General features: G+C 39.9%; 1 protein-coding gene across 1 annotated transcript in view; it reads right to left on the bottom strand.

The window, feature by feature from the left end:
• Positions 1-4,692: 4,692 nt before the first annotated feature.
• The window catches only part of Mpc1 (mitochondrial pyruvate carrier), a 39,776-nt gene continuing 26,031 nt past the window's right edge, over positions 4,693-18,437 (bottom strand). The window contains exons 3-4 of the mRNA XM_076185421.1: positions 11,258-11,367; positions 4,693-4,983 (exon numbers count right to left, since the gene is read on the bottom strand). Coding sequence (XP_076041536.1) covers positions 4,912-4,983; positions 11,258-11,367 — 182 coding nt within the window. The 3' untranslated portion in view covers positions 4,693-4,911. The remainder of the gene's footprint in view (positions 4,984-11,257; positions 11,368-18,437) is intronic.

Here is an 18,437-nt window from a genome sequence, read left to right as displayed (position 1 = left end):
GGGTGAAAGGGGCTTTACAAAAGAGAGGAATGTCTGTGGAGGAAGGACGGGAGAGGACAGAAGATAGGGGTGAATGGAAAAGGGTTGTGTATAGATGAGAATGTGATGCATGAGGGGGAGTGGGTGGGGGATGGGGGGTAAGGAAGTATGTATGAAAACAATTTGACGCAGCCCGATGGGATTTCTCCCCGTCTTCTCCTTTTCTGCATGAGGGGACGGAGAGGGGGGGTCACCGAATTTATGAAGCGGCCTTGCTGTGGATGTGCTGTGTCTTGCGACACTGCTTCTGACCCAGGGCAGTGGACAGGATGCAGGGATGACCCGTCATCCAGGAGGTGCCAAGATAGGAGGGAGGGAGGAGGGTGGAGGGGAGTGGAATATTGGGAAATGAAATGGGTGGGAGTGATTTCTATGCCTTTTTCTTTTTGGCTACCCCCTGTGTAAGGGGGAAAAAGCCTTTGGTATATGTATGTAATAAAAAGATGTTTTGGAAAGAAATTAAGAGGAAGAGGAGGCAAATCAAATAGAGAAGAGAAGGTAAAAGGTGCAGATGGAGAGATGATAATGGAAGAGATGGCAATATGAGGATGAAGGGCAGTGTATTTTAGGGAGTTGCTAAATGTGAAGGATACATACATATACCAGGGCTTTTTCCCCCTTATAAGGGAGGTAGCCAAAAAGGAAAAGGCATAAAATCATTCCCACCCGATCCCTGAATACACTCCACACCCCTCCACCCTCCCTCTTATCTTAGCACCTCCTGGATGACAGGTCATCCCTGCACCTTGTCCACTACCCTGGGTCAGAAGCAGTGTCGCAAGACATAGCACATCCACAGCAAGGCCACTTCATTAAAGGATAGGGATGGAAATGGTAGTTGCAGTGGGTAGCACTAAGATGACAGTGATGAGTGAGAAAAATGGAGAAATAAGAAAAAATTAGGTGAAGGCAGTTGTTAAGATGAAAAGAGCAGGTACGGCAACTGGGTTAGATAGGTGTCATGCAGAATGTCTATGAAAAAAAAAAAAAAAAAAATTAAAGGACAGTGATGGTGGACTGGCTGGTCAGGTTCTAATGTTTGTTTATGAGAGGATAGAGTGCTGGAGGACTGCCTCTATAGTTCCAGTTTACAAGGGAAAAGGGGACAAGTGTGAATGAAGTAGTTTCAGAGGGATGTTTGTTAAGTGTACAGTAGTTGGGAAGGCTTATGGGAGGGTTTTGATTGAGAGGATTAGTAGAGGAACAGAGGGAGTAATTGGTGAGGTACAGTGTGGGTTTAGGACAGGTAGGGATTGCATGGATCAGATTTTTGTGGTAAGACAGATACGTGAGAAAGCTTTAGGAAAAGGTAAGGATGTCTTTTGGGGCTTTATGGATTTGGAAAAGGCTTATGACAAGGTAGAAAGGATGGCATTGTGGGAGGAATTACAGATATGGGACACAAGGAAAGCTATTAAAAGCAGTCAAGAGTTTTTACAAGAGTAGTAGAGCTTGTGTTAGAATCAGAAATTGAGAGATTGAGTGGTTTGAGGTAAAGGTGGGACTTCACCAGGGATGTGTCATGTCATCTTGGCTGTTTAATTCATGCATGGATGGGGTGGTGTGGGAGGTGGATGCAGGGGTAATGGGTCAGGGATTGGACGTGGTTGGGGGAAGTGGAGAGAGGTGGGGGATGGGCCAGTTGTTGTTTGCTGGTGATGCTGCACTTGTGGCGGAATCAGAAGAAGGAATGAGGAGGTTGATGACAGAGTTTGAGAGGGTGTGCAAGAGAAGGAAGTTGAAGATGGATGTAGGTAGGAGTAAGGTGTTGAGATGTACATGGGGAAAAAGTGGCAGTAGAATAGAAGTGAATATTAAGGGGGAGAGACTGGAGGAGGTGAATAGTTTTGGATACTTGGGTGCGAGTGTGGTGGGAAAGTGAGGGGTGGAGGTAGAATGTACACTGAGAGACAAGTGGGTGCCTTGAGAGATTGAAAAGTGAAGTGAGAAGTAGACATTTGGGATTGAATGCTAAAAGGAGATTGTCCTGACAGCATCATATGGGGCAGAGGCATGGAACATAAGAGGAAGCAAGGAGTTTTAATGTATTTACCTAGTTGTATTTACCATATTGTTTTATACAGGAAGGGGAGTTATGCTTGTAGTGACCCATCTTGCTATCTCTCAGCATCTAATTTGTTCTTAAATTTGTGGTTTTTGCACACACTATTGTTTCATCCAATTTGTTCCAGACATCCACCACTCTGTGTGGAAAAAAAAAAATTCCACACATTGTACAAAACAATAGTGTATGCAAAAACCATACAATGTGTTTGAGATGGGGTGCCTGAGGGGTATGATGGGGGTTGCTGGGCTGGGTAGAGTGAGAAACGAGGTGAGGAGAACAGGAGCTGGGAGATGGGGTTGGTGAGAGAGTATTGGGATGGTTTGGACATATGGAGGGAATGGGTGAAGAAGGATTGGTGGGAGAGGTGTGGAAGGCAGAGGTGGAAGGAGTGAATGTAAAGGGGATGACCAGGAATAAGATGGGTGGATGGGGTGGGGGCATTGGGAGGGGAGTGTCTGTTGAGGGAGGATGGAAGAAGACAGAAGATAGGGGTGAGTGGAGAATGCCTGTGTACAGATGATGCTGTGATGCATGAAAGGGAGTGGGTGGGGAATGTGGGGGAGGGAGTACATGTGAAAAAATAATTTGACACAGACTGAAGGGACTTCTCCCTGTCTTCTCTTTCTGCATATTGGGACAGAGAGGGGTGTTGCCGATTTAATGAAGCGGCCTTGCTGTGGATGGGTTGTCTTGTGACACTGCTTCTGACCTGGGCAGTGGGCAAGATGCAGGGATGATCCATCATCCTGGAGGAGAGGACCCAAGATAAGAGGGAGGGAGGGAGGGGGGTGAATGGGAGTGGAGTATGTGGGGATGGAATGGGTGGGAGTGGATTTTATGCCTTGTTTTTTGGCTACCTCCCTTGTAAGGGGGAATGAATCTTTGGTATATGTAAGATGGAGCTGTTATTGAACAAGTTCTAATTGAATACAATGTGGGTGTGTGCCACCTAACTTCTGTGGAAGAAAGCACATTTGTATGTGTATATATTTCTATGTACACTACATCAAGGGAATAATGAATATATAGATGTAGAAATAGCTGAAATTATAAACAAATATTCTAAACCTGTATTCGCAATTGAAAGTACACGAAATTGGGATGAAGGTCGAGAGAAAGATCCCCAATGAAAGAAATAACTGACACAGAAGGAAATAAGGGACCAAATAAAAAACCTTGACATCAGAAAATCACACAGTCCAGATGGAATTACAAATTGTATAACAAAAGAATGTATAGATGAGGGGACAGAGATGGAGGGGTCACCAATTTAATGAAGCAGCCTTACTGTGGATGTGCTGTGTCTTGTGACACTGCTTCTGACCCAGGGCAGTGGACAAGATGCAGGGATGACCCGTCATCCAGGAGGTGCCAAGATAAGAGTGAGGGAAAAGGGTGGAGGGGAGTGGAGTGTGATAGGGATGGAATGGGTTGGAGTGGTTTTTATGCCTTTGTTTTTTGGCTACCTCCCTTATAAAGGGGAAAAAAGCCTTTGGTATATGTATGTACAAAGGAAGTAAAAAAGTTACCCTGGAAAGGGACCTTGGAGTAATTATCAGCAAAGACATGTCATCGGACAAGCATATCAACAAAATAGTCAGAGAAACCTTCAATTTACTAAGATCAATAAAATTGGCCCTTGACTACTTGGATGACGAAATGGTAAAGAAAATATTAATCATACTGATAAGACCAAGATTGGACACCCAGTTTAAAAAAAAATATAGACATTAGAAAGAATCCAAAGAGCAATGACAAAGATGGCACCAACACTTTCTAAATTGACATACAAAGATTGTCCAAACTGGAATTAGGAAGAAGCCTTTGACTACTTGGGTGAGGAAATGGTAAAGAAAATATTAGTCACACTGATAAGACTAAGATTGGACACCTAGTACAAAAAAGAATATAAAGAAATATGAAAGAATATAAAGAGACAAAGATGGCACAACACTTTCTAAATTGACATACAAACAAAGATTGTCCAAACTGAAACTACCAACCCTGAAAAAAAGAGGAAGAGGAGATCTACTGGCCATTTACAGAATTATGAAAGGGATGGAAGTCCTAGACAGAGATGATTTATTAAAGTGGGATAAGCTAAAAACAAGAGGACATGAAAAGAAACTCAAAAAGGATAGTTATAGAAGAGATTTGAAAAAGAATAATTTCCCAGTGGTAGATATCTGGAACAAATTGGATGAGGCAACAGTGTGTGCAAAAACTATACAAGAATTTAAGAACAAACTAGATGCTGAACGATACAAAGACAGGTAACTATGAGCATAACTCTCTTCCCATATAATACAACTAGGTAAATACACATTCACGCACACACACGTATCCATTCTTAATTTCCATCTCTCACCTACCCCTTGCCAAACTCATCAACTACTGTAGTCTTTCTGTAGAATCAGCCACAAGTGCACTGCCACCTACTTATACAATCAGTTAATCAGCATTGTCTATCTTCACAGCCTTAATGATTCAAGAACTATACTGTGAAAATGGCATATTAAAAAACATAACATCACAAATTAAAACATATAAAGACTTTTCACTGGATAAGGTTGAACTGAGGCTGATTTATGCAATGTTTCGAAATTTTATTTGGGATCAAATATATACAAATCAATAAAATGCAAAGTTTCCATAGAAATATTTGTGTACATTTTTTTATGAAATGATCTTGTCAAGGGGATGGGAAGACCCCAATTAGGTAGTCAGGAACAGTGGCTTACACTGAACAAAACCACTTTCAGGACAAAGTAGTTGCTACGTAAAGGTCACTTTCAGTAGACTTCCTATGTATCTGGTTCCTTCACAGCTTGCAATTCCTTCCCACCAAGGTATTCGTAATTGATTAAACGACATCCCTGAAAAAGAAAAATAGATATTATATATGGAAAATTCTACATTGTTCTCCAGAGAATCTTTGCATTATGATGCTTATTTAATAAAAAAAAAATAATAATAATATAAATAAATGAATAATTTTTTAATTAAATATATAAAATAAATAATATTTTTTTTTAAGTTACATACACCAAAAGGCCATTTGTCCCTTGCAAAGGAGTCACTAAGTTGAAGCATATACCCACCCTTCACCCATTTATTGTCCCTTCTATTTCGGCTCATGGTGGATGAATGGTCACCCTTGTTTGTTGCCCATTCACTATTCAGAGGCAATAAAGCAAGACAGTACTTCCACAGCTGAAACTGGGTTATCCCTCCCATCTACTTGAGAATTTATTGAAATGAAATTCCTTGGAGAATGTCAATTTTTAATCCATTCACATGTACTCTTGCCCTACTCCTTTTCCTGCTTGACACACCTTCTTCTTGCACCCAATGCCCCTTTCATCTCATCCATCCACTGCATTTTTGTCTTAAGATTACTCTATCCACCCCAGCCTTCCACACCCAAAAATGATGATGATTTTATCTAATATTGCGAACTCCCCCCTATCAGGAGGCTAGGATGGTGCACATTATAGAGAACTTTCTAACATGGAATTTCACCATGCCCTTGATCCAATAACAGCAGGGTTCAAATTGCCATCACCTCAACTTCTGTTGCAAGTAGCAATCCTCTAGCTCACTCTATCAGGGAGCATCCAACTCTGGGCAACAATTTTTTTTTTTTTTTTTTTTTTTTTTCTATAGCAAAATTGCTTTTTTTCTACCACTGACCATTTTAGTGATAGAGAAAATTATACTAATATAAAGAAATGTATGGGGCACAGTAAAACACACAATTGTCACTTACATTTTTTCCTTTTTTTAGGTTTATACTATACTGACATTCTTGACTATGGCTACAACAGGATGCAGGAATTCCATTCTGTTATGTGTGTGGTTTCTGTTAGACCTAAACATGTATCACATAAAATTGTGAATGGTGACCAAGAAAAACTATAGGCCCTTCATGTGATTGTGGAAGTTGTCAATCAATTCATGATGCAAGGCTGAGAGGTGGAAGAAAAGCAATGCTATTCAGTGTGCTGAGAGTTTGGAGAGAGCAAAAAAATCCTCACAACGATTGCCACTTTTGCATGATTGACATATCAAAGTACATTAAAGCTAAGGGAAGAAAATCCCTTCTATATCCCAGCATTTTATCCTCTATTACACCTGTGTCAAATGATACTTTACTGGTTCTACAGCCACCAGAAAATGTAACTTATCAAATTGTGAACTCTATTCTTTGTAAAAGAATCAATATTAAAATCTTCCAAATATCTAGCTATGTTTTCTTGTAATGCGATTACACATAATTTTCATATCTATGTTCCAGTTAGTAAATGCATCTTTTTTTCTTTAGGTAGAGGATTTGATGGAGGTCTCATCAAGAGAGTGAGAAGGTTGTAACAATGAAGATACATATACCAAAGGCTTTTTCCCTCTTTACAAAGGGGGGGGGAGGAGGAGGAGGAGGAGGAGGAGGAGGAGGAGGAGGAGGAGGAGGAGGAGGAGGAGGAGGAGGAGGAGGAGGAGGAGGAGGAGGAGGAGGAGAAGAAGAAGAAGAAGAAGAAGAAGAAGAAGAAGAAGAAGAAGAAGAAGAAGAAGAAGAAGAAGAAAGGAGAAGAAGAAAAAGAAAAAGAAGAAGAAGAAGAAGAAGAAGAAGAAGAGAAGGAGAAGGAGAAGAAGAAGAAGAAGAAGAAAAAAAAAAAAAAAAGGGGGGGGCATAAAATCCTTGTAGCAAAAAAAAACAAAAAAAACACAAAGACAGGGAGAAATCCCTCTGGGCTGCATCAAATTATTTTTCACACATACTCCCTCACTGCCCCCCCATCTCGCACCTACTCCCTTTCATACATCACATCATCATCCATACACAACCATTCTCCATTCACCCCTATCTTCTGCCTTCTCACTTCCTTCCTCAACAGACTTCCCCTCTAACCCAATGCCCCTTTTACCCTGTCCATCCATCTCATCCTTGGTTAGCCCCTCGTGTTCCCTCCCACTTCTGCCTTCCACATCTCTTTTACTAGTCTCTCTTCACTCATTCTTTCCATGTGTCCAAACCATCCCAATACTCTTTCATCAACCTTATCTCCCAACTCCCTTTCCACCCCCCTTCTCCTCCTCACCTCCTCATTTCTCACTCTATTCAACCTAGTAACATCTATCACACTTTTTCACTTATTCTCAAAGACATTACTCCTCTCTTATGTTCCATGTTTCTGCCCCATACAATGTTATGGCACAATCACTCCTTCATAAAATCTCCTCTTAGCATCCATTCCCAAATGTCTATTTCTCATTACACATTTTAATCCCCCAAGGCATTTACTTGCTTCTTTCAATCTACATTCTACCTCCACATCCACCCCTCCCTTCCCTGCCACATTCACATCCAAATCTCTAAAACTGTCCATTTCCTCCACTCTTTTTCCCTTAATACTTGTTTCCAGTCTGCTGCCACTTTCTCTCCTTGTATGTCTCATCACCTTACTTTTACCCACATTTATCTTCAACCTCCTTTTTTCACTCACCTTCCCAAACTCTGTCACTAACTTCCCCAATCCCTTCTCTGATCCTGCTATAAGTGCAGTGTCATCAACAAACAACTGACTTATCTCCCACTTTTCTCCATTTTCTTTAACCATCTCCAATCCCCAACTCGTTACCTTTGCACCACCCCATCCATGTATAAATCAGTCAAGCTGACATAACACATCAATGAAGTCCCACCTTTACCTCAAACGACTCACTCTCTCCCTTTCTGATTCTAACACAGGCTCTACTCACACACATACCAAGGCTTTTTCCCCCTTACAAGGGAGGTAGCCAAAAAGGGAAAGGCATAAAATCATTTCCACCCACTCCATCCCTGAATACACTCCACACCCCTCCACCCTCCCTCTTATCTGAGCACCTCCTGGATGATGGGTCATCCCTGCACCTTGTCCACTGCCCTGGGTCAGAAGCAGTGTCGCAAGACACAGCACATCCACAGCAAGGCCACTTCATTAAATCGGCGACCCCCCCCCCTCTCTGTCCCCCTAATACTCTACTACTCTTGTAAAAACACTTGACTGCTTTTAACAGCTCTCCTCCTATCCCATATATCTGCAATACCTCCCACAATGCCTTCATGTCTACCCTGTCATAAGCCTTTTCCGAATCCATAAAAGCTAAAAAAAATATCCTTACCTTTTCCTAAAACTTTCTTGTATATCTGTCTTACCACATACCTGTCTTATCATAATTAAGAAATGGATAAAAATCTTGAGCCAAGACTGAGTACCCACCCACAATTTCCAAATCAATATGAACTGGATAAGCTCATCAGGGACTTGGGCCTCACTAAGTCAGAGGCTGAGCTTTTAGCATCCAGACCAAGTGAATGGTATTTGTTGGGGGAGGACTGTAGATTAACAGTATACAGGAAGTGCCATGAGGAATTTGAAGTACAATTTGATATCAGTGAGGATCTCTACTTCTGTGAAGATATAAATGGCTTATTTACAGCTATTGTAATTAATCACAACCCTGAACAATGGCAATTGGTCATAAGTCTACAGAAAGACTCAAAATCTGTTTTACTACATAATGGGGATCAATATCCATCCCTGCTTCTCAAGAAGATAAACTATGGGTTTAAATGGGATATTTGTGGTGATTTTAAAATGCTCACCTTCTTGCAAGGATTACAGGGTGGGTACACCATATTCATGTTTTCTTTGCCTATGGGACAGTCAGACTGATAATGAACACTACCAGAAAGTAGAGTGGCCCCCTCGAGATGACTTGCATTCAGGAAAACTCAATGTTATTAGACAGGTTCTTGTCAAGCACGCCTAAGTATTGCTACCCCCACTTCATATAAAAGTTTGTGAAAGCATTAGATCATGTGGAAAAGCATTTCAAGAAATTCCTCTACTCTTTCCAAAGTTGTCAGAGGCCAAAGTTAAGGGTGGTATATTTACTGGTAAGGAAAATGCTGAAGTCAGTGCAACTTGAGAATGCAATGAGTGATGTCAAAAGAGGTGTGGTGTGCATTTCAAGATATAGTTAATAGATTCCTTGGTTATAATAAAGACCCAAACTACAAGCAGCTCACAGCAAAAAATTTTGGAAACTTATATGAACTTAGGATGTAGAATGTTATTAAAGGTGCACTTTTTGCATTCACATTTGGATTTTTTCATGAAAACTTGGGTGAAGTGAGTGAGGAGAATGGCAAGAGGTTCCATCAGGACATTGCTGCAATAGAGGAAAGATACCCAAGGAAGATGGGATACTATATATGGTCACTGGTGCATAAAGATCAAGGAGCTCACAGTAGGAAATCACACTTATCAGTTCATTTCTAGCTAGCTAATAGTATCACATGCTTTTAATCTCATATTTTCCCATTAGTTTTAAATAGGGGAACAGAAGGACAAAATATCAGCTACTATTTATAGACTATGTGAATATGCTAAATATAGTGTACTATTGTACCTATAGTTTGTTTTGTATATAAAACCACAATTATATTTTAAAATATCGATGCTATGTAATTTTCAATGGTATTTTTAAAACCAGGAGAGAAAAGCTTTGAAACACTAAAGACATTTACATACATACATATACTAAAGGCTTTTTCCACCTTACAAGGAAGGTAACCAAAGTCAAAGGCATAAATCTACCACCCATTTCATCCCCACATACTTCACTCCCATTCACCACCCCTCTTTTCTTGGCTCCTGGGTGAGGGGTAATCCCTCCATTTTGCTCACTGCCCTGGGTCAGAAGCAATACAGCAAGACACAGCACATCCACAGCAAGACCACTTCGCTCAATCAGCGACCTCCCCTCTTTCTTTCCCCTCATGCAGAAAGAGATGGGGAGAAATCCTTTCCGGCTGTGTCAAAATATCATTCACACATACTCCCTTCCCCCCCCCATTCGCTACCCACTCCCCTCCATGCATCACAGCCTCATCCATACACAACCATTCTCCATTTAAAGAAACAAAACTTGTACTATGCAGTGTTATGATAGGATGAGGAAAAAAAATAAATAAATAAATAAAAAAATAAATAAATGAATAAACTTTGGGCATCCGTAAGGGGTGGCAAGGGGCAACATTTGCCCCCCCCCCCCTGGAATTTATGGAAAATAAAAAATTGCAAGGAAAATACAAAATGAATAAACAAATACATGGAAAATAAAAAATTAATAAAATACCAAGTACATTTATCAACTGTTTATTACTGTAATTATTCTACTACTCAGGCTTCTTTATACCATTAACCATATATGTATAATATCCTTAATTTTGCCTCTGCCTACAAAAAGTCATGTGGATGACCCTGGGTTAAGCTAGACAAGTTTAAACTCTTCTTTACCAAAGAATTACCTTGAAATTGAATAAAATAGATGAGAAGAAGCAAGGATAAGTACTGACCCCTAGAGAGGGAATTAAGTAATATTAACATAAAAGGATGCAAAGGGTTGAAGTGGTTAAAAACCAAATGCCCATGACAACACCATTTTATGACAATGATTATTCTCCCTAGGTCACATTAACTGGAAACCTGCAACCCCACAGAGGCTTGCTTAAGTCCTGAGCCCTCACATAAATCTTTGAGGGAAGAAAATTTGGACCTGTCCATGTCCTATAAGCGTGGGACAGTTTTCACATCACCAGCTCGTCATAGGAAGTGGGGAAGAGTTACAGATTGTCAGCTTTCCTTACATGAAATGGTGAGGGATATACAGTTGAAGTTAATCAACAAGAGCCTTGGGGCCCAGTCACACCAAGCTTATGACCTGTTTTCGACCACCAGCGACCAGGAGATCACTGGCCAATTGCAGGTAGTCTTTGGAAGTTGCTGGTAATCGGTAATAAAATAGATAAATAGATAGATCAATAGGTATATTACAGCACACACTGAATAGTCCACAGTATATAGATTTTCATCTTATCAACCAGGAATTAGGTCATAAGCTTGGTGTGACTGGGGCTTTAGGTCAGGTTTGGTAACAAAGCATCAGCCTCTCTGGGTTGCACCTCCAGATGGATGCAAGGGTGTTCACTAGTGTTGAAGATGGGCAGCACAGAGGAGATTCTGATGTCCATCTTAAACATGAAATACTTGAAAAGCCAAATCAGGAAATAGAACAATACCCAATGCCTGGGATTACACTTACTTGAATAATTTGTGCTGTTTCATTTGTTAAGTGGCAGGCAAACAGGAGAAGATTTCGAGGCTGCACCTTGATAGCAAATCGCATAAAGATGGCAGAGTAAAAACACAAAGCTGTGGGTCAAGAAATAAGAACATCTTAATTATATAAATCTTTCTGAGTACACTTCTCTGGGTAATACATGCACCATTACATATACAAACCAAGGAGTGATGGAAGTCTACTATCTACCCTTTTCTTTATATACAAAGGAGTAATGATCCCAACTACTTTTAGAATAAGATGCAAAACTTAAGTTCTATAGAGCTGAATACATACATTTACCACAGGCTTTTTCTCCCATACAAGGGAGGTAGCCAAAGTAAAAAATCCACTCCCACCCATCTCATCCCCACATACTCCACTCCCATTCACCACCCCTCCCTCCCTCTTTTCTTGGCTCCTCCTGGATGACAGGTCATCCCTTCATCTCATCCACTGCCCTGGGTCAGAAGCAATGCATCAAGACACAGCACATCCACAGCAAGGCCGCTTCTTTAATTGGCAACCCCCCCCCCCTTCTCCGTCCCCTCAACCAGAAAAAGAAGAGATAAGGAGAAATCCCTTTGGGCAGTGTCACAATAACATTTACACATACACCCTAACCCACCCACCCCATACCCCATCCACACCCTTCCATGCATCACAGTATCATCCATACACAACCATTCTCCACTCACCCCTATCTTCTCTCTTCTCACTTCCTTCCTCAACGGACATTCCTCTCTTTCCCAATGGCCCTTTTGCCCCATCTGTCCATCTCATCCTTGGTCGCCCCCTCATGCTCACTCCATCCACCTATGGCTTCCACACCTCTTTTACTAATCTTTCTTCACTCATTCTTTCCATGTGTCCAAACCATCCCAATACTCTTTCATCAACCCTATCTCCCAACTCCTTTTCCATCCCCACTCTCCTCCTCACCTCCTTGTTTCTCACTCTATCCAACCTCGTAACCTCTACCATACTTCTCAAGCATTTCATCTCAAACACATTTAAACTCTTCCTCTCCTGTTTCCTATTTCTGCCCCATACAATTCTGTTGGTACAATCACCCTTTCATACAATCTCCTCTTAACATCCATTCTCAAATGCTTATTTCTCATTACACTTTTTAATCCCCCAAGGCATTTACTTTCTTCTCTAAATCTACATACTACCTCTACCTTCACTCCTCACTTTCCTGCCACACTTGTACCCAAGTATCTAAAGCTATCCACTCCCTCCCTTAATACTCACTTCCAATTTGTTCCCACTCTCTCCCCTTGTACATCTCAAGTTACTTTTATACACATTTATCTTCAACTTCCCAAAATCATTTACTACCTTAATACCTCTTCTGATCCTGCTACAAGTGCAGTGTTATCAGCAAACAACAACTGGCTCATCTCCCATTCTTCTCCATTTTCTTAAACCATCTCCACTCCCCATCCATGTATAAATTGAACAGCCATGGTGACATGAAATCCCTGGCAAAGTCCCACCTCACCTCAAACCACTCTCACTCTCCATTTCTAACACAGGCACTATACTCATAAAAACTCTATTGCTCTTAACAGTTTTCCTCCTTTCCCATATATTTGCAATACCTCCCACAGTGCCTACCTTTCTACTGTTATAAGCCTTTTCCAAATCCATAAAGCCCCAAAAAACATCCTTACCTTTTCCTAAAGCTTTTTCACATATCTGCCTTACCACAAAAACATGATCCAAGCAACCCCTAACTTTCCTAAACCCAGTGTTCCTCACCAATTACTCCCTCTGTTCCTCTCCTAATCCTCTCAATTATAACCCTCCCATAAGCCTTCCCAACTACACTCCACAAACTGATCCCTCTGAAACTACTACTCACATTTGTCCCCTTGTCCCTTGTAAAACAGTACCCTCTTTTAGACAAACATTAAACCTCACCAGCCACTCCATCACTGTACCTCTTTCTTTTAGACACTCCACATACCACCCATCTAACCCAGGTGCCTTACCTGCTCTCATCATCAAAAACCGGGTCCACACTTGTTGTATTTCCACATATCATATCATCTTTGCGTATCACCTAGTGATACAATACCCTGTTGCGCTGTGTCGTATCACTAGGTGGTACACAAAGATGATACGATACATGGAAATGCAACAAGTGTGGACCCAGCTTTAAGTGCTTTCCCCTTGTTTCTTATTTCTTCTCCAGTTAACTCATTCATCATTTTCTTAGCACTTCCCACTGCATCTGCATTTCCCTCCCTATCCTCCTTCATATTTAACAACTCCCTAAAATATAACTGCCCATCTTCGTCTTAGTACTGTCTCTTCCATTATCATTTCTCCATCTTCACTTTTTACTTTTCTTCTCTACTTGATTCACTTCCCCTTCCTCTCTTAACTTCCTTCCAAAACATTTTTATTACTTCCAAATTTTCCATCATACTCTTCCCCATTTCACATCTGCTCTCCCTTTATCTTACACTTTTCTTCTCTTTGTACCTCTCATAAGATTCTCTCATCCTATTTTGCAACCAATGTGTGAATACTTGTTTCTTCTCTTCTACAAGCTTCTTTGTTTCATCATCCCACCACTCACTACCCTTCCTTTTATTTCCTCCCATCCTCCTTGTTCCACACACAATTCCTAGTTCTACTCTATCCTCCACTCCCTCCCACTCTTCTCTCAGCTTCTTCTACTCCTTTTCTTTCTAATTTAAGCAATTTACCCTAAGCACCTCCCTACCTTCCGTTCTTTTCCTTTTTCTCCATCCTCCACTCTCAACTTACCATCCACCAAAAAATTCTGATGTTCCACTGCTCCCTCCCCTAAGAACATACATCCAAAATTCTTCCTACTCTTCTCCTGGTTACCACTATATAGTCCATTAAAGCCCTATCTACCATCCATCCACCACCCTCTCTATATACTTAATACATACATATACCAAGGTCTTTTTCCCCCATACAAGGGAGGTAGCCACTCCCACCTATTCCATCCCCACATAATCTACTTCCATTCACCACCCCTCCCTCCCTCTTTTCTTGGCTCCTCCTGGATGATGGGTCATCCCTGTATCTTGCCCACTGCCCTGGGTCAGAAACAATGCACCAAGACACAGCACATCCACAGCAAGACTGCTTCATTTAATCAGCAACCCCCCTCCCCATCCCCTCATGCAGAAAAAGAGACCAGGAGAGATCCCTTTGTGCTGCATCAAAATATAATTCACACATACACCCCATCACCCACCCACTCCCTTCCATGCATCACAGCATCATGTATACACAACCATTCTCCACTCACCCATCTTCTGTTTTCTCCATTACTTCCTCAATGCCCCTTTTACCCCATCCATCCATCTCATCCTTGGTCACCTCCTTCCACCTCTATTTCCACATATCTTTTACAAATATTTCTTCACTCATTCTTTCCATGTGTCCAAACCATCCCAATACTTTTTTATCAACCCTATCTCTCAACTCCCTTTCCACCCCCACTCTCCTCACTTCCTCGTTTCTCACTCTATCCAACCTAGTAACCACTACCATACTTCTCAGGCATTTCATCTCACATTTAAACTCTTTCTCTCTTACATTCCATGTTTCTGTTCCATACAGTGCTGTTGGCACAATCACCCATTCATACAATCTCCTCTTAGCATTCATTCCCAAATGTCTATTTCTCATTACACTTTTTAACCCATCAAAGCATTTACATGTTTCTCTCAATCTATATTCTATCTCCACTCCCTTTTCTACCACATTCATCCCCAAGTACCTAAAACTTGATAACATCCAATAATTCTTGCCTGAAGTTCCACTGACTGGATCTCTCTATGACAAAGCTTTGAGCTGTTCCTTATGTTGTGTGTACATATTATATTATATATATATATATATATATATACAGGTTTCTGTTGCCAACTGAAGGCAATACAAGGAGGGGAGCAGTCAATGGTTGTTAGCTGTCCTTAAGTGAAAATAGAGGAAATACAGTTGAAAGTAATACAGAAATCGTGGAACCAGCCTGAATCAATTATAAACTGCTATACTGAAAAAATCAAAATTTGTCCTGTTCTACATTCTATTTCCCTGGTACCTATTTGCCACACAATACTTTGAAGAGAACTTTCTTGTACACCTGTGGCCACAGTCCCCACAGAACCGGTTCCAGATCTCGTTACTCAGAAAGTGGAAGCAATGATAAATAGCCTCCTCCTCAGCTTGAATCCACCCAGTGAAATATTCACATCTATATATAACCCAGGTGATGATGATAATATTTCACTAACAATATCTTATAGGACATAAGCAATAAAACCTGGCTGATAACACAGAAAGGAGTCCCTATGCCTTAAGATCTAAACAAAACTGCTGGAATTTCTGCTTCATCAAACAAGTGCATAAACATATCCATCATATACTACAGTACCTAAACATACACACTGACCTAATGGTTCCCACAACCACAGCCAATGAATACACAATGAAGTCAATTGACACAATCAAGGCTGTGCTGGGCAACTCCATTGTGACTCACTGTAAACATTTGGCAAAACAATTGTGTTTTCTCTGTGTACTACATAGTGATACATTAAAGATTACTCATGTATATATGAGTATAACTGATAATTGAATTTAGAGCTCAAATAGATGGGATAACAAATGGGTAAAGGGTGGCCACCTCCCTTATATAGGGGAAAGGCCCTTTTGGTGTATTATGTACCGTGTGTACTGTGGATGAGCCTAGAAAAGAGGGAGGGGTGGTGAATGGGAATGGAGTATGTAGGGATGAAATGGGTGAGAGTAGATTTATGCCTTTCACTTTGGCTACATCTCTTGTATGGGGGGAAAAGCCCTTGGTATATGTATGTACTGATATCTATGTATGCATATATACATGTGTATTTACCTAGTTGTACCTAGTTGTATTTTACGGGAAGGGGAGCTATGCTCGTGGGGTCCCGTCTTCATATCTCATTTTATCTAAACTATTTTTAAATTCATGTATTGTTTTTGCACACACCACTTTCTCATCTAACTTGTTCCAACTGTCTATTGCTCTGTGAGGAAAGCTGTTCTTTTTAAAATCTCTTCTATAGCTGTCTTTTTTTATTTTCTTTCCGTGTCCTCTTGTATTTCTGTCATCCCATTTTATCAGATTCTCTCTATCAGTAATTTCTATGCCTTTCATGATTCTGTAAATAGCTATCAAATCTCCTCTCTCTCTTCTTTGCTCTAGTGTCTGTAGTTTAAGTTTTTGTAGTCTCTCTTCATATGATAGTTTTGAGAGTGTTGGTGCCAGTTTTGTAATTGCTCTTTGTATTCTTTCAAGTTTTTTTATACATTTTTTTGTACTTGGTGACCATATCGTTGCTGCATATTCCAATCTTGGTCTTATCAGGGTGATTAGGATTTTCTTCACCATTTCTTCATCCAGGTATGTAAATGCCACTTTGATTGTTCTTATTAAATTATAAGTTTCTCCAAAAATCTTATTTATATGTTTCTCAGGTGACATATTATTCATAACAATGACTCCCAGGTCCTTCTCATTTTCTACTTTTTTTATTCCTTCTTTCCCCAAATTATATGATCCTGTTATTCTGTTTTTGCTTTTTCCAAATTCCATTATACTACACTTTTTTGTATTGAACTCCATCTCCCACTTCCTACTCCATTCTTGTACTTTATTTAGATCTCTCTGTAGTGATTCACAATCTTCTTCAGTTTTCACTCTTTTCAGTAATTTTGCATCATCTGCAAAGAAGCTCATATAGCTTTCAATTCCTTCATCCATATCATTAATATATATAGCAAACATTATTGGGGCCAGAACTGTTCCCTGCGGGACACCGCTTATTACTTCATTCCATTTTGAGTGCTGATCTCTTATCACTACTCTCATTTTTCTTTCTTGCAAAAAGTCTTCCATCCAATTTAGCAATTTACCTTGTATTCCTCCTTCATATTCTAATTTCTTAAGCAACTTCTTATGTGGTACTTTGTCAAAAGCTTTTTTTAGGTCTAGAAATGCACAATCAGCCCATCCATCTCTTTCTTGTATTATATCTATTAGCCTTGAATAGAAACATATTAAATTGGTGACGCATGATCGTCCTTGTCTGAATCCAAATTGCCTTGGATTTAGTACGTTGTTTTTTTCCAAGTATTTTACCCATCTACTTTTGATAATTCTTTCACATATTTTTGCTATTGTACTTGTTAGAGAGACTGGTCTATAGTTGGTAGGTTCTTCTTTATTTCCTCCTTTATATATAGGTACTATATTTGCTTTTTTCCAATCTTCTGGAACTTTTCCTTCTTTTAAGGAACTGCTTATTATGCTATGTATTTTGTCTGCCAGTTCATTCCTGCATTCTTTCAGAATCCAGTTTGCTATTTCATCTGGCCCATGCGATTTTCTGACATCAAAATTACCCAAGTGTGTCAATATTTCATTCTTTGTTACTTCTATTTCTTCCATAGGGGGGACTTTTTCCTTCCACTCAATCTCTTCAGGTTGTATATTTTCCCTTGTAAACACTGATTTAAAATGTTTGTTCATAATTTCTGCCATTTCCATTTCCTCAGTGTATTCAACTCCTCCTTGTCTTAATTTCTCTAAGTCTTGTTTGTTTTTCAGTTTATTGTTTACAAATCTGTAGAATAGTTTTGGTTGATCTTTACACTTTTCTATAACATCTTTTTCATATTTTCTTTTTTCCTCTCTGCACTTTTGTACATATTCATTTCTATAACCAGTATATATTTTCCATTTTTCAGGTCTTCTGTCTTTTTTCCATCTGTTCCAGGCTTTGTCTCTTTTGTCCTTTAACTCCCTACAACTTTTGTTGTACCAGCATTTTACATATTCTTTTTCTTGTTTTTGTCTTGGGACATACTTTTCCACTCCTTTTTTTGTAAATTTTTGTCAAAATATTCCATTTCTCTTCCACTGTTGTTTCTTCTTTGTATATTTCTTCCCAGTTTTCTTGTTGGAAGAATTCTCTTATTTTATCAAAGTTTGTTTTTTCATACATCATTCTTCCTTTTCTATATTGTTCATTTCTTTTCATATATTTTTCTTCATTAAGTTCCAGTTCAATCAATATGTGGTCACTTTTACCTATTGGTGTTTTATATTCAATCTTGTCCACTATTC

Source organism: Oratosquilla oratoria, chromosome 5 (assembly GCF_046742065.1).
Source record: "Oratosquilla oratoria isolate Oo_2021 chromosome 5, ASM4674206v1, whole genome shotgun sequence".
Classification (NCBI taxonomy): Eukaryota; Metazoa; Arthropoda; class Malacostraca; order Stomatopoda; family Squillidae; genus Oratosquilla; species Oratosquilla oratoria.
Note: the sequence above shows the minus strand (reverse complement) of the source record. Positions and strands in the feature narration are given on the sequence as shown.